The sequence below is a fragment of the Fistularia commersonii genome, chromosome 11 (genome assembly GCF_037954325.1).
Source record: "Fistularia commersonii isolate RoL2024-O1a breed Wild chromosome 11, RoL_Fcom_v1.0, whole genome shotgun sequence".
NCBI classification, from domain to species: domain Eukaryota; kingdom Metazoa; phylum Chordata; class Actinopteri; order Syngnathiformes; family Fistulariidae; genus Fistularia; species Fistularia commersonii.
This window is the reverse complement of record NC_141294.1, coordinates 13,132,824-13,159,306: the sequence shown is the minus strand read 5'-3', so window position 1 is coordinate 13,159,306 and position 26,483 is coordinate 13,132,824. Positions and strand designations below refer to the sequence as shown.

Genomic DNA, 26,483 nt, shown 5'->3' with positions numbered 1-26,483 from the left:
TTACAACGGGGTTTGCTAATGTTCCTCAGGCGACACGAGCATCCTTCTATTTTTACCTCCGGTTCCTCAGCTGAAGAACCGGAGGTTCTATGTTCCTGCATGTTCCTGCATGTTCCCTACATGTTCCAGCATGTTCCTGCATGTTCCTGGATGTCTGAGGTCCAGCGCCAACCAACCCCCACAAAGTACTTCCTCTCCGGGAATGCGAGTGTCAGCGAGGCCGCCTGTGATTGGACGATTGGACGTCCCGTCGGGCCGTCGGCCAGCGCGCTGACTCATAGCCGGCGCTTCGGAGCAGCGGAGCTCCGGAGCAGCGGCGCCCGCGGCCAGATGTTGTGTTGTTTCCCCGTCATCTGTAGCCGTGATTAACGTGCCCCCCCCACCCCCCCAGCTGTCTGCTGCACTCTTCATCTCTGGACAACCTCCAACTTCTGCCCCCACGTCCTTCTCCCTCCCATCCTTCTCCCCGATCCTTCTGCCCCCTAGTCCCTTTTCTGCCCCCCAGCTCTCAGTATTCAGCCTCCTTCTCTCTGCCCTGCAGGCCTCGGAGCTGGGGATGACGTCAGCCTTTTACAAGTACATCCTCACCACCATGGTAAGAGCCCTCCTCCTCCTCCTCGCTGAGAAAGGGAGGAGATGAGGGGAAGTCAAAAGAGATCTCAAACACCTCCTGCGGAAAGAGGTGGAGGATGGATGGAGAGAGATTCCTGGGTCGAGAAGGGAGTCAAGGAGGTGAAGGAGGTGAAGGAAGAGAAGGAAGACTGGCCTTTGTTCTCCTGCTCGCTCTGCATTGAGCCCCTTGCAGCTGTTTAAATGAATATGTGTGTGTGTGTGTGTGTGTGTGTGTGTGTGTGTGTGTGTGTGTGTGTCTACGCCTTGGTAGGACTTCCCTCTGCTGAAGCTGGATGACGTGGTGGACGAGCAGTCCAACATCGTGGGTTTCTCCATGTTCAACACCACCCACCCGTTCTACCTGGAGTTCATCAGGAGCCTCAACCTGTCCTGGAGGGAAGGCTGTGACCTGACCTACCCTGGGCCTGCGGTCCGTACCTCCACCTCCACCTCCACCTCCACCTCCACCTTCACCTCCATCTCCATCTCCACCTCCACCTCCACCTCCACCTTCACCTCCACCTCCACCTCCACCTCCACCTCCACCTCCATCTCCACCTGACCTCCACCTCCTCTCGGACCTCCGTCCTCCACTCACATTCTCACCCGTTCACCTCCTTTACTTCTGGGATTGATATTGATATGCTGTCTGTCCTCATCACATCTCCTTTCACTTTGTAGTTCAAAACTGCCCCCCTCACTCTTCTCATCTCACTCTTCCCACCCCGTCTCACTCCTCAGTCCTCCCACCTCCTCTCACTCCTCTCACGCCTCTCACCTCCTCTCACCTCCTGCTTGCCTCTACAGCTGTCGTCAGCGCTGATGTTTGACGCAGTGCACGTGGTGGTGGGGGCGGTGAGGGAATTGAACCGCAGTCAGGAAATAGGAGTGAAGCCACTCAGCTGCACTTCACCTCAGATCTGGCAACACGGGACCAGCCTCATGAACTACCTGCGCATGGTAATCACTCAGAGTGCATGAGCAAAGGAATGATCACGCGCACACTCATCAGCATCTACCCGCATGAAAACACATAATGAGCTTCATCAGTGATCTGCTTTGAAGGACTTCATCTAAAAAGTAACCCCCGAGACCAAACACAAAAGCAGAAAATACTTTTAATTCATGATCAAACCACTGATGGATATCGGATTGTTGGGACGTCGAATAGAGAAACGCCAACCCCAAACCTAACAATCCAAACTCAAATCCAAACCGTAACCCAAATCCAAACCCAAACCCCAACCTTAACCTTAAAACTAACACTAACACTAGCCAAACCCCAACCCAAACCAAAACCCTAACACTAATCCTATCCTAACCCTGACCCCGAACCCAAACCCCTAACACTAACCCCCCCGGTGCGACGTGCACAGGGGGCAGAGGGACTGTCTTTGGAAGCGAACGTTCCTGGTCGGATTCCCGGCTCCTCCTGGTGAGTCCGAGTGTCGGCGAGCATCACACCGAACCCCTCACTGCTCTCCTGGCAGCCTCCTGCTCATGGTTCATCCATGATGGCTTCCTTGCAGAGAACCAATTTCCCCACAAGGATTAACAAAGGATAAATTATAGTTAAAAATTATAATAAAGTACAATCAATTTAAATAAATATGATCAGACATTTAGAATTAGAAAAGTAATGGATTTTGTTTGAATTCTTTTTCCTTGACTAATGAATGTAATCATTCCTTAGAAAGGTGCTTGATTGATTTGGCAAGGAGAGACGTATTGATTCATGGTGTCGATGGCTGCTGCTGCGGGTGTCGTCCTCAGCTCGTTTCATCTCTATCTATCTCGTTTTTGGTGTCATCCCTCCTCTCTGGGTTCCACTGCTCCTCCTGCCCAAGCCGGGGCGTCAAACAGTCACAGGTTTGGCTGCCGGCTCCGGCGCTCGGAGAAGGAGCGGAGCAGTGAGGTTGACCTCCCTCGGACCCTCGGACCCTCAGACCCTCAGACCCTCTCTAAGCTCTGTCCAGACCCCTGTTCCAAGCTCGTCCCCCGGCCAGGTTCCTGCTCCGACCTTCTCCGTGTCTCTGCGTCCTGCTGTCTGTGAGACGTTGAACCGGAGGGGTTCCTGTTGAAATAATTCATGTGTCCAGAACTTTTGCTCCTTCTTCTTCTCGCCTCTTTGTGCTCCTCAGCACCCCCCAGCCTGATTCTCTTCATCTGCCTACTAGGTGGAGTACGATGGTTTGACGGGTCGTGTTGAGTTCAACAGCAAAGGTCAGAGGACCAACTACACCCTGCGGATTCTGGAGAAACATAGAGGAGGCCACAAAGAGGTGAGGAAGAACCTGGTTCCACAGGGTTCCAGGGCTCTCTGTGCTCCTCAGCGTCCAGCGCCATGTGTTTGTGAGCCGACATCACCTGGGCTTCACCCGTCCTCGATAACGCTCACACGTCAACCTAAACGAGATGCACCGCACAAAGCAATCATGAGGTTTGGAACCATCAGAAGAAGAAGTGAGCAGATCAGATCTCTGCAGCTCTGCAGCGGCGGAGTAGAGGCTTCCGATTGGCCGGCTGCGTCCTGTCACCAGTAAGGACTATCTAAGGATCGTTCAAGAAGAAAATACATTTTTTCTCCTCAGAGAAGGAGAGAAGAGGTACCAGCATCTCCAACCATGGCTCCAACTCTGGACGCTGGAAGGTGGTGACCACATGTACACACTGGCAGCATTAAATGAAAGCATGTGAGATGTTCAGGGCAGCCGTCAGGAAACGAAAATAGGTTTGGCAGTAAATGAGAAACCGGCAATCTTCTCTGTCCTTTCCATCCTCTTCAACCTCCCCGTCCTCCACTTCGTCCTCTTCTCCCATGTCTTCTCTGTCCTCTTCTCCATTTTCGTCGAGGTTCATTGCTTTTGCGTCTAACCAGATGCGAAAGCTGCGGGCACGTGTGAACGTCCACCAGGACCATTCAGTGGGTGTGTGTTCACTGCAGAGTGTTGAATAGACACAAACTGTGTGGAACGCTGGACCTTTTTCTTCTTCTTCAGCGCTGAAAGTTTGGGTGTAAATAATACAACGACTGGACTTTCAGTCTGAGGTCTTCATTCCTCACGCTGGTGTTCTGGAAGCTGAAGCTGCCCTGGAACACATTTACCGATATATCTGTACAAACGGAGGATCGTGAGAATCTGGTTCAATTGAGGGCTCCTTCTCAACATCTCACACCACGCTGCCGGGGGTTTGGATGTGTGGCGCCTCTGCGGTTCATCTCTGAGCTAAGATAAATGAACAGCCAGTCTTTTTCCCCACAGACTGATGTCTTCTCACTGTGATGTTCCCTCTTAGATTGGGATCTGGTTCTCCAACAACACGCTGGCAATGAACTCCACCAGTCTGGACATCAACATCTCAGAGACTCTGGCAAACAAGACGCTCATTGTCACCACCATCCTGGTAAGGTGGCCGTGATTGCGATGCTTGGATGGCGCTCTACGTGGCCCTACAGGCCAATGAGAAGCTGTGTTGAAAATGTGCTTTTCCAAGTATTTTAACATTTGGGGTCTGGCGATGAAGCTTCTGTGTGGCTCTCCTTCTCCTTTCAGGAGAATCCCTACGTCATGCGTAAGGACAACTACCAGGACTTCCAGGGAAACGACCAGTACGAAGGCTTCTGCGTCGACATGCTGCGGGAGCTGGCAGAGATCTTGAAGTTCTCCTTCAGGATCAAGCTGGTGGACGATGGGCTCTACGGGGCTCCGGAACCAAACGGCTCCTGGACCGGGATGGTTGGAGAACTCATCAATAGGGTGACCGCTCACGAGAACACTGCACATGACCAGCAGAACATTGGTTCTCAGAGGAACCACAGCAGCTCCTCAGCGGAAAACGGAACAGATCAGTTAACCTGAAGTTAGAGGGGGAGTCATGCAAAAACAAACATGTAGAACGTTCCTCACTACAGGGGAACCAAAGCATACCCACAAGTTAGTCTGATTGTAACCTCAGATCAACATCAGACCAGCAGGGCGAGGTCACCTTCTGTGGCCAAGGTCACATACCGTGCAGGGGTCAGAACAGAACGCAGAGTCACTTTCCAAAGAAGGGAAATGAAGGGGAACCCTGACCTTTAGACCGGGGGATAGGAGGAGGGTCTAGCTGCTTGGAGTTAGGGTTAGGGTTAGTGCAGTTCCTCCTTCCACACCTTCCCTCCTCCTTACTTGAAAAGCTGATGAGGCATCAGCAGGTTTGTGAAGGTGAAGGTCAGCCCTGTGGATCTGATGTGGCAGCTAGCAGCAGCTAGCAGCATTCTGTGGATCCGGTTTATTAGCAGCAGCGAACAGCAACTAGCACCAGGTAGCACCAGCTCAGTGGGTTCCGGCCTCTTTGGCAGGGTTAGGGTTAGGGTTAGGGTTAGGGTTTGGTATAGATGCAGGTGCGGCAGCAGCAGCACTGTGGACTCAGGTGAGATTTCACAGAGACATGCTTTCCAGTCACTGGGAAGTTCATATCATCTGACACAAACGTACTGATGGACTTGTTCCCCGTGGATGCCCTGCCTCCTAAGGCTAGCGAGAGAATAATAATAATAATAATAATAATAATAATAATACATGGGATTTTTATAGCGCTTTTCATGACACTCAAAGACGCTTCACAAGTAAAAAACAGAAGGAACAGAACATACACAGAATTATTGGGAAGAAGTCCATGATTGCAGAGTGTGGCGATGAGCGCCAGTCCAGGGACAAGCTGGAGGAGCTTCGCCGGTGTGCGGCTGAGTGTCGTGCTGCTGTGAGGAGGCAAGTGTTGGAGCTGGATGTCGGAGATGGATTTTTGGTGGAGGGAGAGATGGTGGAGCAGGAGGAGCAAGAAAATTTCGGCCAATGGAAATGCCGTCTTGCTAGGCGCCATCGGGATCCGGAGTTTCGAGAGGCTGGCCGGCTAGCTAGCCAGCCAGCCAGCCTGCTCAGGTCGCCGTCGGGATCTGGAGTTTTGAGAGGCTAGCCGGCTAGCTAGCAAGCCTGCCAGCCTGCTCAGGTCGGCAAGCTAGTTTGGTAGCTTGCTGGAGATTGTCCAGGTGAGCCTTTGTCTTTGGTTTGGTTGATTGGGTTGGAGAACGGGAAGCGGCAGCCAAACGCGCCAGCGTCCTCCCGCCTGCCATCTTGCCAAAAAAAAAAAAGAATCACTACTGTGTATTTGATACATTTACACACACACACACACTGAAAGCACAGATTTGCAGATTCTTCTCGCATCTTAAATGGCCGTCTGAGTTAAGTGGGACTCTTGTGTAGGACAGAAGCTGACTAGAAGAATCCTCCACTGAGGTTGCGTGCCGAAGGCCTCTGCAGCAGCTCTTCGTGCAGGATCCTGTATCCACGGCGGCTTGTTTCCCCTCTTCCTCTGTTTGACAGACATCAGGGTTGAGGCGGGCTGACGAGAGCCCCTCTGCTTCATTAGCAGACGGTACACTTCAATTAGCAGACTGCAGCCCCATGGTGGGCCTCCCACCCGGAGCTCCCCCAGCTCTCCACGCCTCCTCTTCTTCACTGCCCTCCCCGTCGCCCGTTCTCTCCGCTCTCTCCGCTCTAATTAACGGTCCATGTTCATCAATTAGCTTTTAATGGAGGAGATGGGGGAGGCTGAGGGGCCGGTGGCGTGTGAAGGGTTGCGCAGGTGGAAACCGGCCAGCCGGCACCGCCTCGGAGGAAGAGAAGGTTCCTGAGGCGGGGAAACCCTGGCCACTTTATTTATCCAGAAGTCCTTTTAACTCATTCGGGGAATCCTCCTTTGGCACAAGCAGAACTCCTGTCTCCTCAGAAGCTCCTGTGCTGTTTCCTCAACCCTCTGCTATCTGTCCATCCATCTTATCTATCTCTGTCCATCCCGCAGAAAGCAGACCTGGCCGTGGCGGGCTTCACCATCACCTCCGAGAGAGAGAAGGTTATCGACTTCTCCAAGCCCTTCATGACCCTGGGGATCAGCATCTTGTACCGAGTCCAGCTGGTAAGTATGTTTCCTGGCTGTGGGCAGAGAAGCAGAGAAGGCTTTGGGCCACGGGACGAAGCTCGAAGAGTCAGACTGCGAATGTTCTAGGAGTCCGTGTTCTTGTCAGAGCCTGGATGGAGGTGGACGCTGCAAGGAGCCTCAGATGTTTCCTCACTGAACTCCCCCAGCCTGATCTAAGCTCTTCTCCCCGCCGATGCCGTGTGACTCGGTAACGGCTGCTGCTTTACGCCGCCGCCGAGGCCGAGGAACGTATCTGACGGAGGCGCTGTGGCCCGCCGATGGACGGAGCCAAAGACAGGGTTTCCTAGTGGCAGGGATGTGACCTCCTCATCGTGTTATTCGTCTCTTTGCCTTGTCCAGGGGAGGAAGCCGGGCTACTTCTCCTTCCTGGATCCCTTCTCGCCGGCCGTCTGGCTCTTCATGCTGCTGGCCTACCTGGCTGTCAGCTGTGTCCTCTTCCTGGCGGCAAGGTGAACACCTCGCAGTCCTCACCGCTCCGCACGGGAACCTCCCAGGGTGTCGGCAGTGACCTTGTGGCCGTGTCTCCCCCAGGTTGAGCCCCTACGAGTGGTACAACCCTCACCCGTGTCTGCGAGAGCGGAGGGACATGCTGGAGAACCAGTACACCTTGGGAAACAGCCTGTGGTTTCCCGTCGGCGGCTTCATGCAGCAGGGCTCGGAGATCATGCCCAGGGCTCTGTCCACCAGATGTGTCAGCGGGGTTTGGTGAGTGGGCGGGAAGCGAACCATTTGAGGCGCCCGTGTGGTCGAAGTCAGACGGTTCATCACGCCAAGGATCAGGCGTGAAGCCGAGATCCGAGCTTTCCAAGAAGACTCACTGCAACGGGGTCACGTTTGAAATGTCAGGGGTTACTAATCCCATTAATCCAATTAACATTTTACTTAAAGGGAAGAAGGAGAGGTCATGAAAATAAAGACACAAAAGAGTGCGGGGCAAGTAACGTATATTTTAATTCCTAATTACACAAACATGCTTTTAAACAATATTAAATGAATTATTCATCCCAACACAGAGACGTTTCCGTCAAAGTTAATTCCATCCTCAGGTCGTCATCAAGAAGTGTTACTTTCTTTTTTCCAGCCCATATTTACATTTTTAATGCCGGCTTAAAGCTGACATGTGGCTCTTCTCAGCCCTCCAGCGCCGACTCTCCATGCAAACAATACACAAGTGCCGAGTTAACACAAATCCTGGCCTGATGATTTTCCCGTGGCTGCGGTGAGAGTGCAGGAGACGTGCTGAGAGAGGAGTTATCGTGGCTGAGAGCTGAGGAGATGAAGGGATGAGGAGCGGAGGCAAACAGGACGAGTAAATTACACTGACTTGAGCAAAACAGGGACTATAACATTGTGGAAAAAAGTTTGACCTCTTCCGGAAAAGATGGTCTCTCAGCTCACCGCTTCTTTTCTGCTGTCTTCTCATCTGATAGGTGGGCCTTCACCCTCATCATCATCTCTTCTTACACCGCCAACCTCGCGGCCTTCCTGACAGTCCAGAGGATGGAGGTTCCCATCGAGTCCCCTGACGATCTGGCCGACCAGACCAACATCGAGTACGGCACCATTCACGGAGGAAGTACCATGACCTTTTTCATGGTACGGCCTGCAGTCGCTGATGAACACCAAGAGTGTGTGTGTGTTCATGTGTGTGTATGGCTGAGTGGCGTTTGGGAGTTCTACTGTTTCTCTGTTAGCTCCTCAGCTGTTAGCTCCTCTGCTGTTAGCTCCTCTGCTGTTCCTCTGTTAGCTTCTCCGTCAGCTCCTCTGTTATTTCCTCTGCTGTTCCTCTGTTAGCTCCTCCGCTGTTAGCTCCTCTGTTGTTTCCCTTTTAGCTCCTCTGTTAGCTCCTCTGCTGTTCCCCTCAGCTCTTCTGATGTGCCTCCGTTAGCTCCGCCGTTAGTTCCTCTGCTGTTCCTCTGTTAGCTCTTCTGCTGTTCCTCTGTTAGCTCCTCCGTTAGTTCCTCTGCTGTTCCTCTGTTAGCTCTTCTGCTGTTCCTCTGTTAGCTCTTCTGCTGTTCCTCTGTTAGCTCCTCTGTTGTTAGCTCCTCTGCTGTTCCTCTGTTAGCTCCTCTGCCGTTCCTGTTATCTCCTCTGTTACTTCCTCTACTGTTCCTGTATTAGTTCCTCTGGTGTTCCTCTGTTAGCTCCTCTGCCGGTGCTCTGTTAGTTCCTCTGCTATTTCCTATGCTGTTCCTCTGTTAGCTCCTCTATTAGTTTCTCTGCTGTTCCTCTGTTAGCTACCTTGCTGTTCCTCTGTTAGCACCTCTGTTAGCCTTTCTGCTGTTCCTCTTTTAGTTCCTCTGACGTTCCTCTGTTCGCTCCACTTTTAGTTCCTCACTCTTCCTCTGCTAGCTCCTATGCTATTCTCTCTGCTGTTCCTCTGTTAGCTCCACTGTTGTTCCCCTGTTAAATGCTCAGTTAGCTCCTCTACTGTTCCTCTGCTGTTCATCTGCTGTTCCTCCTCCTGTTGCCCATGTTGGTTAAGCAGAAGCTCCTGGCATCTGTGTTTGTTCTACTGCAGGTTTGTGCACTGCTGCGGTTGTGTGTAGGTGTGTGTTTGCATACACGAGCGAGTGCAGATGCACGTGTGTGTATGTGTGTGTGTGTGTTGTGGAGATGGCTTCATGCCAGGTTGTGTGTGTGTGTGTGTGTGTTTTCTCTGCTCCCGGGATGTTTGTCTCGATGGAGGATGCGAGAGAGAATATTCTTTGTCTGCCTACATCAAGCAGTCCTCGTGCACGAGTACAAACAGTCGCACGGCACACGATATATGACTGCAGCCTTTCATTGATTCACACACACACACACACACACACACACACACACACATACACACACACACACACACACACGCGCAGACGAATGAAGTGACTGTACACTTTTAATACCTGATCGTGGTTCTTTGCTCTCCACATGTCTCCTGGTGATGCTTTCTCGATGAGAGACAATGCTTCATCTCCTTCTGTTGACCAAGATCTCCCACCTTCCTTCCTTCCTTCCTTCCTTCCTTCCTTCCTTCCTTCCTTCCTTCCTTCCTTCCTTCCTTCCTTCCTTCCTTCCTTCCTTCCTTCCTCCTCTCATCTTTGTCCCCTCTCCCTTTCCCCCTGTAGTATTTGCCAATGATATCTTACACCCCTCCTCCTCCGCCTCTCCTGGTTTCTATCCTGTACCTTCTTCCTCCCCATGACATCCATCCAAAACCTCTTTCTCTCTCTCTTTCTCTCTTTACTCAGGTTCCTCTGGGATCAAAAATCATTTGTGATTCTGATTCTCTCTCTCTCTCTCTCTTACCTCCATCATACCCATCAACCGTCAGTCGAGTTGCGCCTCACAGATGGACGTGAAGGGCTGAATCTTCTCTCTTCTGAGTCCACTTTGTTCCTGCTGCTCCACAGAACTCCCGCTACCAGACGTACCAGCGGATGTGGAACTACATGAACTCCAAGCAGCCGAGCGTCTTCGTGAAGAGCACGGAGGAGGGTATCGCCCGCGTCCTCAACTCCAAGTATGCCTTCTTGATGGAGAGTACCATGAATGAGTACCACCGGGGCCTCAACTGCAACCTCACGCAGATCGGAGGCCTCCTGGACACTAAGGGCTACGGCATCGGCATGCCTCTGGGTAAAGTCCCGTGGATGCAACGCGCCGACTCCATCGATCAGTACTGATCAATAGCTATTCATCTCTAATCATTACATCATTAGCTTTACAATGTTCTGAATTCAATACAATATTTCTACCAGCTGTGTCTCCCTTTCCTGCGTTCCTCTCCAGTCTCTCTTTGGTTCAGTGAAGATTCTAAATTGTCGGTAGCTGTGAAAGAATGAGTGAAAAGTTCAAACCCAAACCCCCCTGAGGTGGTGCCGGTTCAAACCCCAGTATTTGTGAAATCCTCCAGGTCTCCAGTTGTTTGAGCGTGAAGCAGGCCATCTGTGGACCCAGACACCTGTCCAAGGGTGAATTGGACCTTAACTATAGATCCAAGGACAGCAGAAAGGTCTGAAATTTAAAAGGTAATTTCCTGCCAGGAAGAGATGGCAACCAGAAGAGCAGTTGAAACAGATGAAGCTGCACTGATGGAACGAAAGATCTTGTGAATGGATGATTTATTTCTTATCGAAGGGATTAGCATCTCCACAGGAAGTCCTGACTGAATAGTTAATTGCTTTTCCACAACTCCTCTTCTTCTGAGCCTTTTCTGAAGCTGCTCTTTGCTGTTCAGAATCGTGTCAGAGAAGTCCTGAGATTTGTTTAATGAAAGGGATGAAGATGGAGAAGACGGACCTCAGGACCTCCTTCTGGCTGGAGAGCGGGGATGAAGACACCTCAACATCTCCTCAATTGGACATTCTTGATTGACTCTTGGGACGTGCATATTATTCTGCCCATGTAGTTTTGGGAGCAAAGTCAGTTTCTGCCGGCCTCCAATGCCTTTGAGATGTTGGGACAAAATGTGGATTCTGGAACTCCTGACATCACGAAGATGCTTGACGGCATCTTGAACTATTTCAGAGGAACTTCCTCCTGGGAAGAGAACGGGATGGAAGTCCAGCTTGTAGAAGTGGACGCTTGGACTGTCAGACCATTTGGACGCTTTCCGATGTAATTCCATTCCTCAGGTTGATTCCGGAATCTACCTGGAGGTATTTTGTGTTTCTGGTCGGATGGTTGCGGTAACACTTGGAGCTGATGAGAGAACAGTGAAGATCCTGTTGAGACGCTGCGACTGCGACCAAGACAGAGCTGTTGAACCCGAGTGTGACCTGTTGAGACTATCATGGAGAACCTGCTGCTCACATGCTCATCTGTGTGTGGTCGCCTCCATCCTCACCATACCATCACCAGAAACCATCGCCAAGCTTCTTCTTTCTGGCTTCATTTTCATCCTTGCTCCCAGACATTTTCTGTCCTTCAACACCTGTTCTGATGCTGCTGTCCTGCGTTTCTCCAGGCTCGCCGTTCAGAGACGAGATAACCCTGGCCATCCTCCAGCTTCAGGAGAATAACAGGCTGGAGATCCTGAAGAGGAGATGGTGGGAGGGAAGCCAGTGTCCCAAAGAGGAGGACCACCGGGCCAAAGGTCAGTCCTCTTCCTAAGCGTTCCCGATGTCCCTCTTAGGGGCTTCAAATCACCTTCTTTCCAGATCCTGTCTGTCATCCTGGGAGACCTCACATGGAAATTCTTCTTCAGAGAGTTTGCTCTGGTGCCTCCATGCGGTTCCTATGCCTCCACAGATGAAGATCACCGTGCAGAGAATCATGGACCCGTGTACCTGCTTTAGTTTTTTCTCTATCTAGAACCTCAGGATGCTCAGAGGTGCTTTTCAAAGGACCATGTAAAAATGATCTGCCTCCCCTGAAACTGCTGAATATATATTCATTGACAAATCTACTGCGTACACTTACCACCGTGTATGTTTTCGCATCTTGCCTAACTGCTGCGCCTCTGGCTGACCACAGCGGACGGCGTGCTTGGCCATTGCCTTTCTCTGGTGACTTGCACCGCATGGAGTCAGCCAGAGTCTGGACAGTCGCTGCCGGTAGCCGGTTTCTAGCTTTGAAATCTGCCCCAAGAAAAATGGCCGCTGTTCGTACAACTGTGATTTTAGTTCCTTCCCTTCTCTCCTTCTCGCTCGCTTTTCGGAGGGCAGTTCCTTATGTAGCTCCTCTGAACAGTCTGAGAGCAGGCCACATTGCCTCGCTTGGGTAGAGCAATGGTAGATTGGCAGATCAAGCAAATACACTTTGAAGGTGACATCGTGATAAAAATTCTTCCTCCTATTACAAATGGAAGTGGTAAGCTTTTGGCTTCTGACTTGACTCGGCTAGAAAGGCTAACTTGCTGGTTAGCTCGCTGGCACTCGCAGTTGGTTACACGTGGTGGACTGCGCATGCACGGTGACTGGTGCGTCAGACTGGCTGCCCTGTGCGGCGCTTCCCATTGACCGCGGGTTACCTTCCACGACCAGCCACGATAAACAAAGGTCTCGGCTAAATCAGGATAAACAAACAGACTGGTATGTTGCCTAAAGACCAATGTGAAAAGAGGATGCATTGAAGCGGGTTCTGGTCCACAAACTCCAGAACCTTCTGTCCTGAGGGAAACGTTTTGGTCTCCAGAGGTTGTCTTATGAACCCTCTCCGACAGGCAGACATTGTTTTAAAGGTTAGACCAAACAAATAAACATTTTGGAAAATTCAAGGTCGAGTGATTAATCGCCCGCAGCCTCGACCGACGAGGAGGCACCGATTACAATCTTCTCAGAACAACCCAGAGGAAGCGGGTTCCATTTAGTTAGTTGAACATGTAGTGAGGAGTGAAACAGAAACCTTGTGGTCCAGCCTGGTTGCTGGAGAACGATGGTCAGACCGACCTCCAGCGGCTTTCATCGTAGAACTTCGAAGAACTTCGACTATGTCCAGACCGGGCTGACCCTCAGACGGTAGTTCTTGCAGAACGTTGTTCTCTCAGAGATGCTAATGGATCTGTGTTCTCATCTCAGGTCTGGGCATGGAGAACATCGGGGGCATCTTCGTGGTGCTGATCTGCGGCCTCATCATCGCCGTGTTTGTGGCCATCATGGAGTTTGTGTGGTCGACACGCCGCTCGGCGGAGACTGATGAGGTATGCCCCCATACCTGCCCTCGCCGACCCCACAGATCCTCCCCAGTAGGTTCCCATGGCTTTGATTACTTCTCGGTGTGTGTGTGTGTGTGTGTGTGTGTGTGTGTGTGTGTGTGTGTGTGTGTGTGTGTGTGTGTGTGTGTGAGAGAGAGAGAGACAGAGAGAGGCAGTGTGTTGATTTATTTCAGCTTTCGTCTCCATTTGTACCTGTTGGTTTGTGTTTGCCAAAACATCTGTGTGCATGAAGGTCCGGGTTCTGGGTTTCCAATTGGAGAACCTTAACCTCGAGCGTGTGATGTAACTTTGCATGTCCTGCCTGCTCTGCGTGTGCGTAGCTTTAGAGTGTCAGCAGGTCCGCAGCCACTCAGCTAAACTAAACTAAATATTAGCTAGCATAACAAAGCGGTGTGATCTTTCCTGGCATTAAATGTCACCATGTATCTTCTTTTACATGCCTCACATGTACGCTGGTACTCCTCGTTTCCATTCTTGGATCCTCCTCACCCATCTCACTGTGCGTCCCCTCCGCCTCTCCACACACACACTCTTGTCCTCTGTCTCCCCTGCCCACACACACACACCACACACACACTCCTGTCATTCGGCCCTCAGTGTCTCCTCTCTGACAGTGACTACTGTTTCTGTCTGTGTGAGCATAGACCCCTACCTCGTCCAATACACACTGTGTGTGTGTGTGTGTGTGTGTGTGTGTGTGTGTGTGTGTGTGTGTGTATGTGTTTGTGTGTGTTTGCGTGTGCGTGTAATCATAGACCTCTACCTCGTCCAATACACGCTGTGTGTGTGAGCATAGACTGCTACCTCGTTCAATACTCTCTCTCTCTGTGTGTGTGAGTGTGTGTGTGTGTGTGAGAGAGAGTGAGAGAGAGAGAGAGAGAGCATAGACCTTGTCCAATACACACTTTGTGTGTTCGTGTGTGTCAGCATAGATGTTTGTCAGTGTGTGTGTATGTGTGTGTGTGAGAACATAGACCTCTACCTCATCCAATACACCGTCCACCTGTGTGTGTGTTTATGTGTGTGTGTGTGTGTGTGTGTGTGTGTGTGTGTCTGTCTGTCTGTCTGTTTGTCGTCAGTGCATCTCCTACTGAGTTTGGTTGTGTATTCATGTATCTATTGCAAACGTGTGTGTATAGTATGTAGGTGTGTAGTGTGTGTGTGTTTGTATGCATGAAATATAAAATATATAGTGTGTGTGTGTTATATTGTGTTAGTGTATATGTTGTGTGTCTGTGTTTATGTGTGTGTGTGTGTGTGTGTGTGTGTGTGTGTTTGTGTGTGTGTGTGTGTGTGTGTGTGTGTGTGTGTGTGTGTGTGTGTGTGTGTGTTCACGTTTCCATGCCAAAGTGTCCATGAACTAAATAGCATTGTGGTGTTTGGTGTCTCCTGGTTGTAATAACTCTCTCTGCTCCCTGGATGTCCTCTGGTTTCTATCCGTCTCCACCTCCTCCCCGTCACCTCCTCATCCTCCATCATCCCCTCCTCCAATGATCACCGTGTCCTTGTTCTCCTCCTTTTCTCCTGAATGTGTGTTCTTCCCGTCCTCGGATGCTGTCCTTTCCCCCGTCTTGTTCTTGTTTTCTTGTTTTCTTTTCTACCCGCCTCCGTCTCCACCGGATCCACCTCTCCTGCACGTCCATCCCCGACCACCTCCCTGGTCCTCTTTCTCTCCCCCTCCCCTCTCTCTCTCTCTCTCTTTCTCTCCCCCTCCCCTCTCTCTCTCTCTCTCTTTCTCTCTCTCTCTCTCTCTTTCTTTCTTTCTCTCTCTCTCTCTCTCTCTCTCTCTCTCTATGTCTCTCTCTTTCTCTCTCTCTCTTTCTTTCTCTCTCTCTCTTTCTCTCTCTCTCTCTTTCTTTCTCTCTCTCTCTCTCTCTCTCTCTCTCTCTCTCTCTCTCTCTCTCTCTCCCTCTCTCTCTCTTCTCTGCTGCTTCTACCCCTCCTTCTCCCCGCTGCTTCTGCTTTTCTCGCCTTGCTTCTCTTCCCTCCTCTCCCGTCCTTCTTTACTTCTTTCCTCCCCCTTGCTCCTCTCCTCCTCAGGTGTCTGTTTGTCAGGAAATGATCACCGAGTTCCGAAACGCCGTCTCCTGTAAGAAGAGTTCTCGCCTGCGCCGCCGCCGCCCCCTCGGCAGCTCGGCGGTTCTGCGCCACCCCGGCCGCATCACCCTGGGGGCTCCTCGGCCTCTGCGCCTGGTGCGGGAGATGCGCCTCAGCAATGGCAAACTCTACAGCGGAGCGGGTCCTCTGACGGGCGGGGCCGGAGGAGGAGGCGGTGCGGGAGGGACCGGGCCCCCGGACCCGGGTCCCGGGCCCCAGAGGATTCTGGACGACCCGCCGGGAGCCAACGGCACCCCTCCGCCGCCGGCCCCCGCACCGGTCATGCCGCCCAATCGCAGCTGCACCCACGTAAGGATCTGCCAGGAGTGCCGGAGGATCCAGGGCCTGAGGTCGGGCGGCGGTTTAGGATCGGGCGCGGCGAGGATGCCGCCCTCCTCCGCCCCCCTGCCCCGGCTGCCCCCGCCCCCCCCGCCATCCTCATCCAACACGGACAGCGAGGGCGGGGGGGGGCCCAGCCCGGGGCGGATCGACCGCAGTCCGCCATCGCATCCTGCCCGGGCCGTTCCGAACCCGCAGAACTGCAACGGCACAGACCTTCTGGGGGACCAGGACTGATACCAGAGGGAGTCGCTGGGCTCCAGGAGGGGACTGGAGGAGCTCCAGGGGTGGAGGATCTGGAGGATCTGGAGAATCTGGAAGATCTGGAGGACCTGGAGGATACGAAATGTCTGAAGGGACCGGAGGGACTGGATGGTCTGGCCAGAGGGGCTGGAGGGGCTGATGTGAAGCTGCTGCCCAGGAAAAAAAACTCTGCTTGTTTCCACAAATGAGAATCATTGGAGAAATGTGAGGGGGAGATAAGAGGGAGGAAGAGCAAAAAAAGAAGTGTAACTCTGCGAGGTCAGCTGAAACTGATTGGGCCGATAATTGGAGGTTGAGCGGAGAATACTGGAATTTTCTTCCCTTTGAGTTCGACGCCTCCAGGATCAGAGCCGAGGCTCCGCGTGGACAGATCTGATGGGAAATGCAAATGACCGGCTGACGGTGATGATCGGCCTTCTCCTCCTCGTTCCGCTCCCGTCTCATTTTATATTTGAGAGCCCTGGTTTTCTTCCGCAGACATTTCCCTGGAGATCCTGATCTCCAGTAACGCCGAGCCTTGCTGGAGGACAACCCGCCTGTATGTGATTTGAATCCGCATCTTAAAGACTTCAGATAATACTTTTCTGTCGTTTTCATTTTTCTGTCTTGTTTTGTTACCATTGTTCTAGTTGGGAAATACAGTTTAATAAAGACTCGGTGACGAGGTGGTGGATGGAGACCCATGTAGCACACGGGCGGGGGTTCAGACAACACCATGCACTCAACTGTGTGTGTGTGTGTGTGTGTGTGTTTGTGTGTGTGTGTGTGTGTGTCTGTGTGAGAGAATGAGAGAGAGAGAGAGAGAGAGTGAGAGAGAGATAAAATGTCTGCTTCCTGTCGTGCGTTCATGCTCAAAGTGTGCAGAACCTTCTCCCAACAACTACCAGCAGTGGGACAGAGTGAGAACATTGGAGATGTGGAGTTGAAGGAAACTCTGCCAGATATTATATTTGTTCTTTCTTTCTGTGTGATGAAGAGAAGGGGTGGCGGAGAAGAACAGGGTGGGGAGGATACAGCGGAGAATCTGGTGATTAGATCTGTCAGTCAGGCAATCTTTGAACATCCTGCCGATCTCCAGCCTCCACCGCCCGCCTCCCGGGCTCTGTTAAGCGACCGACTCGGGTGTCCACGGTGGAGGTTCTGCCCGAAGCTCACTCTGCACAGCCTCATCAATGTGTCCTCAGTCTTCCAGGGTCCATCCCTCCTCTGCTCTGGGTGCAGGCAGGCTTAGAATAAATCCTTGAAAACATCTCAGAACCTCTCGCCCAAAAGCACTCTTCCAGCTCCCATCCTGGAGCTGAGGTCTTCCAGAGGACAACGAGCTGTGGCCCAGCTTCTTCTCATGGCCGGACCTCCGATGTGTGTTTGTGTGCATCAAGGACGGGTTCAGCTCTGGTTCCTGCAAACCTCTGTCCCGATGCTGCTCGCCATCCTGCCGTTTCTGGATTCAGGTCTCATGACCTCCATTGAAGTTCATGTCCGCTGACCTTCAATTGCCCAGAAATGTAAACTTGGACCTCGGCCCGCTGAGGTTCCGACCTCAGACGGATTTTCGGCACGCGCACATCGGGAGGAGCCAAATATAGTGCCGCAGAGTCCGGCTCGAAAGGCTGGATCACAAATGAGTTTCAACTGAGAGCTCCCCGTCGCCATGGAAACCACCGATCAGAGATAAGTTTTACACCCGTCTTTTGCAAAACCACGCGCCGCCCGCTCTGGATCAGGATTTTCTGATCCGAAGCGCTGATGGAAGTCTGACCGATCGATCGGATCCATCTGATCAGTCAGCTCGCATCAATCAATTCACATCAGTCACATCACATCATTCGAATTATTCAGATCCATCAAATGGATCACATCAATCGGATCAACAGGATCAATCTGATCAGTTGGATCAATCAGATAATTCCGATCAATCAGATCATTGGGATCGATCAGATCCTCAGATCATTCAGATCCATCAGATCCATCAGATTGATCAGATCAGTCTGATCGATCAGATCAATCAGATCGATCAGATCTGGGCCACTGAGTTTTTTAAACGAGTCCGTCAAACTGTGTTGTCACCAGGCCTCTCGTGCCCTCGGTCACTGAGGAACCCCTTTGATAAACGTGCTTCATTTCCTTCCACCTGCTGATTCTGGTCTGTGAAGATCCATGAAGATGCGACGGCAGAGCGGCGGGTGTTGCTGGGCAGGACACCGAACCCCCGGCCTTCTCAGTAGCCGCCTCCTGCTCAGGGTCATCCATGATGGGCTCGACGCAGCGTTTGAATTTCGCCGATGTTGGATGTTGTGCTCTGTGTAGAACGATAGAGTCCTTTTTCTTCTTAAAATCCTACAGGTGTACCATAAGTCCACCTTAAGTGATCGAGAGTCAGTTTGATGGACTGCTGTCGCCCGGAAGCTGCTTTTCCAAGACTGCCTTCTGTGATGATCCATGGAGATGTGACGGCAGGAAGGCTTAATGCCTCTAGAGGAGCTCATGAAGGTCCATGTCTCCAAGGACACCAAGATGTGGATTTCAGATATGGAATCGATGTGAAAGAAGCGAAGGCTTGAAATGTATTGAAGTTGTTAAATGTTGCTGTCGCGATGAGCAGAAGGTCAAACAAATGTAGTAGATGAGACATCCCGAAAGCCGCTGAAGACGAGCCCCCGTCCGCATGCTTCACCTTCTGCTGGCTCGTGCTCCGCGGTCCTTTTCTATCAGGGTTCTCCAAGGTTCCTGTGCTCTTTCTCCCTGGCGGCCACGTCCGATCAGGACGAAGCTTCCGCTCGGTTCAGGCTTTTTCAGATTGTCTTTTCCGGCCGTAAATGTTGCTGGTTCGGGAGCGTCTGATCAGAACCGACGGTCGACCCGCAGACGGGCTCGTCTCAGCCAAATTGCTTTTTCTGAAAAACACGCTTATTTTCATCTCCTTTTAGAGATTTTTGCAAATGATGATGAAACACGGACAAACATGACCCGGATAATCACCGTCATCAAGGTTTATTATCAGTGTTACAAGCTGTTCTGATTCAAGGTGTTCACCGGAGCAGAGAGTGGCGCCGGTGGCAGGAACACCGAGGAGAGACAGGCAGCGAACTGAGAACGGAAAACGGCACAACCACGGGCGGAGAGAGGAAGATGCAGTGGAAACCTTACGATCCAACATATTCTGATTAAAAGGACAAATACAATCAAGCGGTAGGATAAATATCCGTATCAGATAATCCCCGGTTTCACGTCCGGTAAAGAACCGTGAGGAAAATTTGATTCTCCAGATGAAAGAACATCAAATTTCAAGGAAACATTAAAAAAAAACAAAAAAAAAAACAGTCCGATCAATTTCAGAAATCATGAAAAAGACCATTGAGTTCATTTTGTTTCTGTCGTCTAGATTTAAAACATCAAAAATCAACACGTTTTATAACCAAATAGAGCAGTGAAGCTTGTAGATATGGATGATGGGATGTAAATTGTTCCCACAACACGGTCCTCATCTCAGCTTCTCCATCCGAAGCAACAAAGTTGGATTCCTTGCAGACACTCCTTGTTCCTTTTGCTAAGAAAAGAAAAAAACCTGTGAGGAAAGAAAAAAAAAAGGATCAAATGATGGCTCACCCCCTCAAATGTTATTATTATTAAAAATATCAACGATAATTCAAGAGTAATAATAACAACAACAACATTTTCTTCATTTCTGCTGAGAACTTCTACCTCCTCCTCCTCGTGGTCTCGGGCTACACCAAGGAACTCAGGCCGGACGCAGCCATCAGCAGCACCTGGAGGGACCAGCAGGGGGCGCTGCAGGCTGCTTCATGATAAGATAAGATATACTCTATTAAACCCCATAGGGGAAATTGCCTTGTCACAGCAGTGTAACAATTATAATGTCAAAAAACGGAAAGGAAAAAAAATATTAATATAAAGTGGAAGGCGGAAGACAGGAGATAGGAAGACGAAAAAACCCTAAAGAAATACACGGCAGATAAATAGACAGCAGACGACAACAACAACAACAACAACAACAACAACAACAACAACAACAACAACAACAACGCGGACACCGGGGATGACAATGGGCAACATCAAGGAAAACTGAGGGTGGAAAATACACAACGCGAACTAAACAACAATATAAACAGAGTGACAAAAATAAATAGCAATGAATAAAATGCAGGAAAATGAGGGAAAGAATGCCGGTCAGCGACTGCATGACAAGTTCAATATATTTCAGGGATTTCCTGTTTAAAATCCTGGAGAATCCTGAAACATGAACACTGTGAGAAGATGAAGGTAAGTGTTCATTCATTGGCTATTAGGGTTAGGGTTATTAGCATGTCCTCCAGGTATCAGGGGGGTTCCTCTCACAGTCCACATGCAGGAGGTTCACTGGAAGCTTCAAATGTGAACTTCAGGGAGTCTGGCTCTAACCAGCTCTCTCTGTCTCTCCTTCTCTCACTCCCTCCTTCTCTCACTCTCTCGTTCTCTCTCTCTCTCCTTCTCTCTCTCTCTCTCTATGTATATATGTATATATGTGTATATATATATATATATATATATATATATATATGTCTATATATATGACTATTATTATTTCTTGTGAAAATGAAGCTGCTGATGAGCTCCAAGTGTAATAGAGCTGTGAGACCCACACCCGGTAATATTACACCTGAGAAGGTCTTTTTCCAGAACGGGCCTCAAAAGCTCGGTAAAAGCCGCCGTGCAACCGAACATCTCCGGTTGGATTTCCAGCTCCTCCCCCGGCTCCTCCAAGTCGTCCGAGTGCTGTTGGGTAGGACACCGAACCCCCGGCATGCTCATAAGCCACTTCCTGCTCTGGGTCGTCCGTGATGGGTTCAACACAGCGTTTGAATTTCGGTGATGTTGTGCTCTGTGTAGAGCCGGATGTGACGATACAGTCTTTTTACTTCTTAAAATCCAAAAGTCCACCTCAAGTGATCGAGAGTCAGTTTGATGGACTCCTTTTGCCTTGAAGCTGCTTTTCCAAGATCGTCTTCATGATGTTTTCCAGTTTGGGAGGAACCAGAGGGCGACCCTGTCCCATGCCGCCGGATGGACGGAGAAGATTCAGGTGACCTTTCACTCGGCTTGGTGCGCGGCCACTGCTCTAAACTGGTGTGCTTTTTCAATCTCACCTCTCAGGTGGAAATCCGTGGAATTTTCCCGCAGTGTCACAGCGTTTCTGGCCGTGCAAGTGTAGTTTCCTGCGTCGTCTTCCTCCAGGTTTTCGATGACAAATGCAGACTTGTTGACGTGGGTCTGGTTCCCATTGAAAACCCAGCTGAAGGTTGCAGCTGGAACAGAATCTGCACGGCACTGCAGGGTCACCCGCCGGCCAGAGGGGGGCGCTGACGGGCCGCTGATCTGAACGTCATGCGGTCCGACTGTACGGGGTCGACAGACATTGTGGATTCAAATAAACACTCCAAAAAAGTACATTTGACAACATACGTTGACAAACAGAGTAATGATCAATGATCATATCAAATGGTAGATGTTAACAATTGTATGACAGAAAATTGGATGATCTAACTCTGATTATGGATGCCTGTGGAGGTTCTCGTTCATCCGGGTCGTGGTTAATTCTGGTCGAAATCTTTTTGTTTTCCGGAAACAACACCGCGGTCCGTTATCTCATCCGAATGAAGCCATTCGGATGAGATGTGAAATGTCCGACCAGAATTATCAATACGGGTCATTTATAGGCATTTGTTGGTCAAGAAGAGGTTTTTCTCGATGCCAATTTAAAGTTTATAGGCTGACAGTTTCAAGCGAAAGAGTAGAAAAATATCTATAATCCATGATTGATTCACATCCTCTCAACATGTTGCTTTTATACAAACCTCTTTAAGATTTGACTCTCAGTTAAAAACTATAAATAGCTTTTTATCTTTCAACAAGGGAGGATAAACTCATCATTACTGGGACTTGTAACAGTCTTAATCTGTGTGGAAAAATGACTGAAAATGTAACTTGTCAAAAAATGAATGTATTTAATTGCTCTTTACTTTGCACCACAGAAAATTTCTCAATACTTGAGTTCCAGCCAGCCGGATATCAGCGGCGCGCAGAGTGATGGCAGGACGGACTGACGAGACGTGGTTGACTGGAGGGGAATTTGAACGTGAGAAACTTCCAGATGGAAGAAAAACAGAAACATCGGTCTTTGGACTTTGTGAGGGAAGGAGTACTTCAACTCTCCGCTAGCCCCTCCACCCTCAGGAAGACTGGATACGAGGACGCGGGTCGCTAATTTTGATTTCATGAGGGCTCGTGGGTCGCTTGTGTCAGCCTGGCACGAACACGTATGTCAGTGGTGTTGCCTTTGTATGAGCACGTACGTCAGTAATGTGAGCTTAGCACGGGCACGCCGGTCCCAAGTATTGGCTCATTTATCATACAAAGTTTAAAGTCTTCTTCCTCACGTCGAATATTGAAATGCGATGAAATTGTGGTAATTTTGATTCATTAATTACAAAGTCTAATTAATTTGATTCAGACCTTTATCGAGTTCCACCATCTACACTGATCAAAAGGTAACGTTTATCATAGTTTTTACTCCAACCAAGTTACAGAAGCTTCCAATCCCCTGTAAAATCATCTTTGTCCAGCAGGAGTCGGTGCTCTCACAGTTGACCGTCAGGTTGAGGTCCGCCGCCGCGCTGCTGACCGGGTTGCTGACTCGACACTCATAGGTCCCGTGGTCGGCGGCGGTAACGGGCCGGAGGAAGACGGTTTTGTTGTCCGAGGAGAGGCTGACAGTGCCGCCGCCGGGGAGCGGACGGCCGTCCTTCGCCCAAACTCTGCTACCGATGAATCCGGACGCCTCGCAGGTCAGGTTGGTCGAGTCCCGCCCCTCGATCAGGACGCGGACGGGGCTCCGGATGACGGCGCCCGTTATATTGGCTGCGAGAAGGCATGGAGAGACAGACGGTTGGATGCTGACTCAGCATGCAATCACCTCTGATCGCCATGTTGAATCCAGAGGGCCCTTCCACTGTGGGGCTGCCGGGGCCGAATGGATATTCTGAAGCTCGGAGAGTCAGCGTATTTGTTTGTATGTTGTCAATATTTAATGGTTGGTCCTGAAATTTTGCAATGTGAATTCTCATGGGGCCAAAAGCAGCGCGTAAGAGGTTTTAGCTGGCCGGTCCTCGAGCCGGTCCGAGCCCAGACACGCGCAGAGGGCGGGGCCAGGAAGGGCATCGGACGCAAAACTCGTGCCAAACTAAACGTGGGAACCAAACCCATGACCTTTATCGTGGACGGGTGGAGGCCGGGGTGAACCTCCACTGCCAGCAGCGCTGATAGCTTCTTTGTAGATTCTGTCAATGTTTTTGGCCACAAAAACGGGGTTTGTGAAGAAATCAACAAGTATCCGAGAACTAGGTTTGTTCGATTCCTGAGGTAATCTGATTACATGATCTCATCAAACATCAATAAGCTAAATGGTGATCAGAGGGAAGCGATGGGGTTCAACCACGCGTGAGACAGGGGAGTACACAGCAAATGGACCTCGAGTCACCTCAGTTCCTGAGGAACCTCTGGGATGGGAGCTAAAACGTCTGCGAGGAGAAGAATGAAGGCTTGGGGGACTGAGAGCCTTCACAGAGAAGAGGGATGGACATTTCTGAACGAGCTCATGGTCGTAGGATGGACCAGTACTTGTGATGGAATGTCGTGAGTACAGGGAGAAATATTATGTGAGGAAGACTCAGACATGAAGTTTATGTACTTGTATGTGGAGGTTCTCGGTCATCCAGGTCGCGGTGAATTCTTGTCAAAATCTTCTTGCCGCAGCAACTGGACTTGATTTCTTCACTTGAAGACGTTTCAGTCCTCATCCGACAGGCGTCTCCATTTCTAATGGGCTGTGGGGAGTTTCCCAGTATAACTGCCAGTCTTCCGGACATTTTGTCCCAACAAACAACCCTCCCGTTAGCATAACAACCCCTTTAGGCCTAGTTTCTGCCCATCAACTCTTAGATTTACATAACAAGCCACCATAACCTAGACCCGCCCAAAACCTTGGCAGTTCTACTGGGAAACTCCCCACAGCTCATTAGAAGTGGAGAAGCCTCTCGGATGAGGGAATGAAACATCTTCAAGTGAGGAAATTCACGTCTGGTAGCCGGGACAAGAAGATTTCGACAAGAATTCCTGTACTTCATTACCTCCCACCTTTGAATACCCTGTTCAGATCCCATCCCATTGTGTCCACCACAGGGACCGGAGGGTTTGTGCGAATGTCTCAGACCCACCGTAAACCTGGAGCAGGGTTCGTCCCTCCGTCTGCCGCCCCCCGTCCGGGGTGATGGTAACGCTGTACTCCCCGGTGTCCTCAGGCACCAGGCTCCGGAGCTCCAGCGACCCCGTGCCTCGATCCAGCCGGATCCTGTGGGCGTATTCCGGCTCGGTCACATTGGCGCTGGTGGATGTGATGATGTTTTTCCCTCCGAAGCTCCAGCTGACCGACAGAAAAGGCTTCCGTGGGGGTTTGAGGCTGGTGGTGAACCTGACTGTCCCCGATATCGACCCGCTCAGTGGACCCGGCGGTAAGATGCCCTCGCCTGCACACACACCTGAGCAGACAGGTGCAGGCGGGGAGGTGATTTTCAGAACACCTAAACGTCATGAAGCCGGTTCTTCAAACCAGCATCTCATTATCACAAAGAATTACCTGATAAAAGAAGCAGCGCCGCCGTCCTGAGCATCATCACCTCCATGGTCCTCCTCTCCACACTCCAGGACACAGACACTCCCTCTCTTTTATCATGCCTCACCTGAAGACAACCCCCCAACACACACACACACCACACACACACACACACACACACACACACACACACACACACACACACTATTTACACACAGAAAAATGCCGGTGGGTCTGACTGGAGAGTCTGCTGCTCAAAGAGGAAATATTTTCTGATCAGAGAGATGGTCATTACTGAAGCGCAGAGAACAACCACATCTTTGTCTCAATGTGTGTGTGTGTGTGTATGTGTGTGAGTGTGTGTATGTGTGTGAGTGTGTGTCTGTGTGTCTGTGTGTGTTGGTTGTCTTTGGCGCTCTTTCTTTTTATTCATATTTTATGTTAATATTGTCCATCCAGGTACAGATTTAAAAATCAGATTCTGCTTGTAAAAAGGGTCAGTGTTAGCTGAACCCTTGTTTTACTGCGGTAGAAATGAATCTCATGTCATGGGTTTTATGAATGTCGGAGTGTGTTCGAGAGCAGTCAACTGTTTCATTGCACAGAACTGTTTCATTGAACAGAAGGAGGTTCAAAGAAATCCTTCCCCTCAGGTTATTTGCTCTTGGGTTTCAGTTTATTCACTGCAGTCTGAGGTCACACGGATCTCCTGACACGTGACTACACAAAGGGGGTCACATGTAGATATATATCTATATATATGTCTATATATAGATATTTATACATATACACATACACTATATGGCCACAAGTATTGGCTCACCCATCCAAATAATGGGAATCAGGTGTTTCCAATCACTTCCATTGCCACAGGTGTGTAAAATCAAGCACCCAGGCATGCACACTGTTTTTCCAGATATTTGTGAACGAGTGGATTGCTCTCGGGAGCTCAGCGAATGCTGGTGTGGAACTGTGATAGGAAGCCACCTGTGCAACAAATTCAGTTGTGAAATTTCATTGCTCTTAAAAATTTAGTACTCGTCTGACTGCAAGTCTGGTGGAGGAAGGATTATGGTGTGGGCTTGTTTTTGGCCCCATAGTTCCAGTGAAAGGAACTCTGACAGCTTCAGCATACTAGGACATTTTGGACAATTTCGTGCTCCCAACGTTGTGGAAATCGTTAGGAGCTGGACACCTTTGGGATGAATTAGAGCGGAGACTGAGAGCCAGACCTCCTCGTCCAACATCACAAATCCGCTCCTGGAGCGATGGTCAAAAATTGGCAGAAACACACTGGTGAACCTTGTGGACGGCCTTCACAGAAGACTTCGAGCTGTTCTAGCTGAAAAGGGTGGAGCCACGTCATAGTGAACCCTATGGATGAGAAATGGGATGTCACTTAAGTTCATCTGCGAGTCAAGGCAGGTGAGCCAATACTTTTAGCCATATTGTGTGTGTAATATGTATATCTTGATCCATCCATCTCCCGCACCTCTGGGTGCGGGAGATGCTGGAGTCTATCCCAGCTGTCATCTTGCGAGAGGCGAGTTCACCCTGGACTGGCCGACAGTCAATGGCAGGGCCACATACAAAGACAGACAACCTTCATCCACTCATGCAGGGCAATTTTTCCAGTTGTCTCCAATTCACCTGCTTCATGTTTTTGGACCGTGGGAGGAAACCAGAGAACCTGGGGAGGACATGCAAACTCCACACAGAAATGTCCCCTCGTTGGAATCGAACCAGGGTCCTTTGTGCTGCCAGGATGGATATCTATCTCTCTCTCGCCAGAACTTGGATGGTGACTCTTGCAGAGACCAGGAGGAACATCTGAGATCTCTGCCCAGTAGAGCACAATCCCTGGACTATCTGAGATTCTGTGCC

At 50.4% G+C, this 26,483-nt stretch overlaps 2 protein-coding genes across 4 annotated transcripts in view; one reads left to right on the top strand and one right to left on the bottom strand.

Moving 5' to 3' along the window:
- The window catches only part of grik5 (glutamate receptor, ionotropic, kainate 5), a 45,352-nt gene extending 28,839 nt beyond the window's left edge, over nt 1-16,513 (top strand). Inside the window, exons 8-22 of one of the 3 annotated variants that reach the window (XM_086155020.1) lie at nt 542-595; nt 884-1,042; nt 1,420-1,572; nt 2,790-2,894; nt 3,910-4,017; nt 4,167-4,370; nt 6,457-6,570; nt 6,934-7,043; nt 7,126-7,299; nt 8,025-8,190; nt 9,990-10,215; nt 11,546-11,674; nt 13,098-13,219; nt 13,832-13,868; nt 15,275-15,474. In XM_086155020.1, the coding sequence (XP_086011146.1) occupies nt 542-595; nt 884-1,042; nt 1,420-1,572; nt 2,790-2,894; nt 3,910-4,017; nt 4,167-4,370; nt 6,457-6,570; nt 6,934-7,043; nt 7,126-7,299; nt 8,025-8,190; nt 9,990-10,215; nt 11,546-11,674; nt 13,098-13,219; nt 13,832-13,868; nt 15,275-15,327 (1,914 nt within the window). In that variant the 3' untranslated portion in view covers nt 15,328-15,474. Of the gene's footprint in view, nt 1-541; nt 596-883; nt 1,043-1,419; nt 1,573-2,789; nt 2,895-3,909; nt 4,018-4,166; nt 4,371-6,456; nt 6,571-6,933; nt 7,044-7,125; nt 7,300-8,024; nt 8,191-9,989; nt 10,216-11,545; nt 11,675-13,097; nt 13,265-13,831; nt 13,869-15,274 lie in introns of all 3 variants that reach the window. The other 2 variants (XM_086155019.1, XM_086155018.1) reach the window with 2 other exon arrangements.
- Nucleotides 16,514-18,937: 2,424 nt separating this feature from the next.
- On the bottom strand, nt 18,938-24,669 carry LOC147229525 (HEPACAM family member 2-like). Its single transcript, XM_086155790.1, has 6 exons — nt 24,624-24,669; nt 24,205-24,525; nt 22,574-22,849; nt 21,079-21,327; nt 19,637-19,701; nt 18,938-19,021 (listed from the first exon to the last, which is right to left on the bottom strand). The coding sequence occupies exons 1-6, from the start codon at nt 24,667-24,669 to the stop codon at nt 18,938-18,940; spliced, it is 1,041 nt and encodes a 346-aa protein (XP_086011916.1).
- Nucleotides 24,670-26,483: the final 1,814 nt, after the last annotated feature.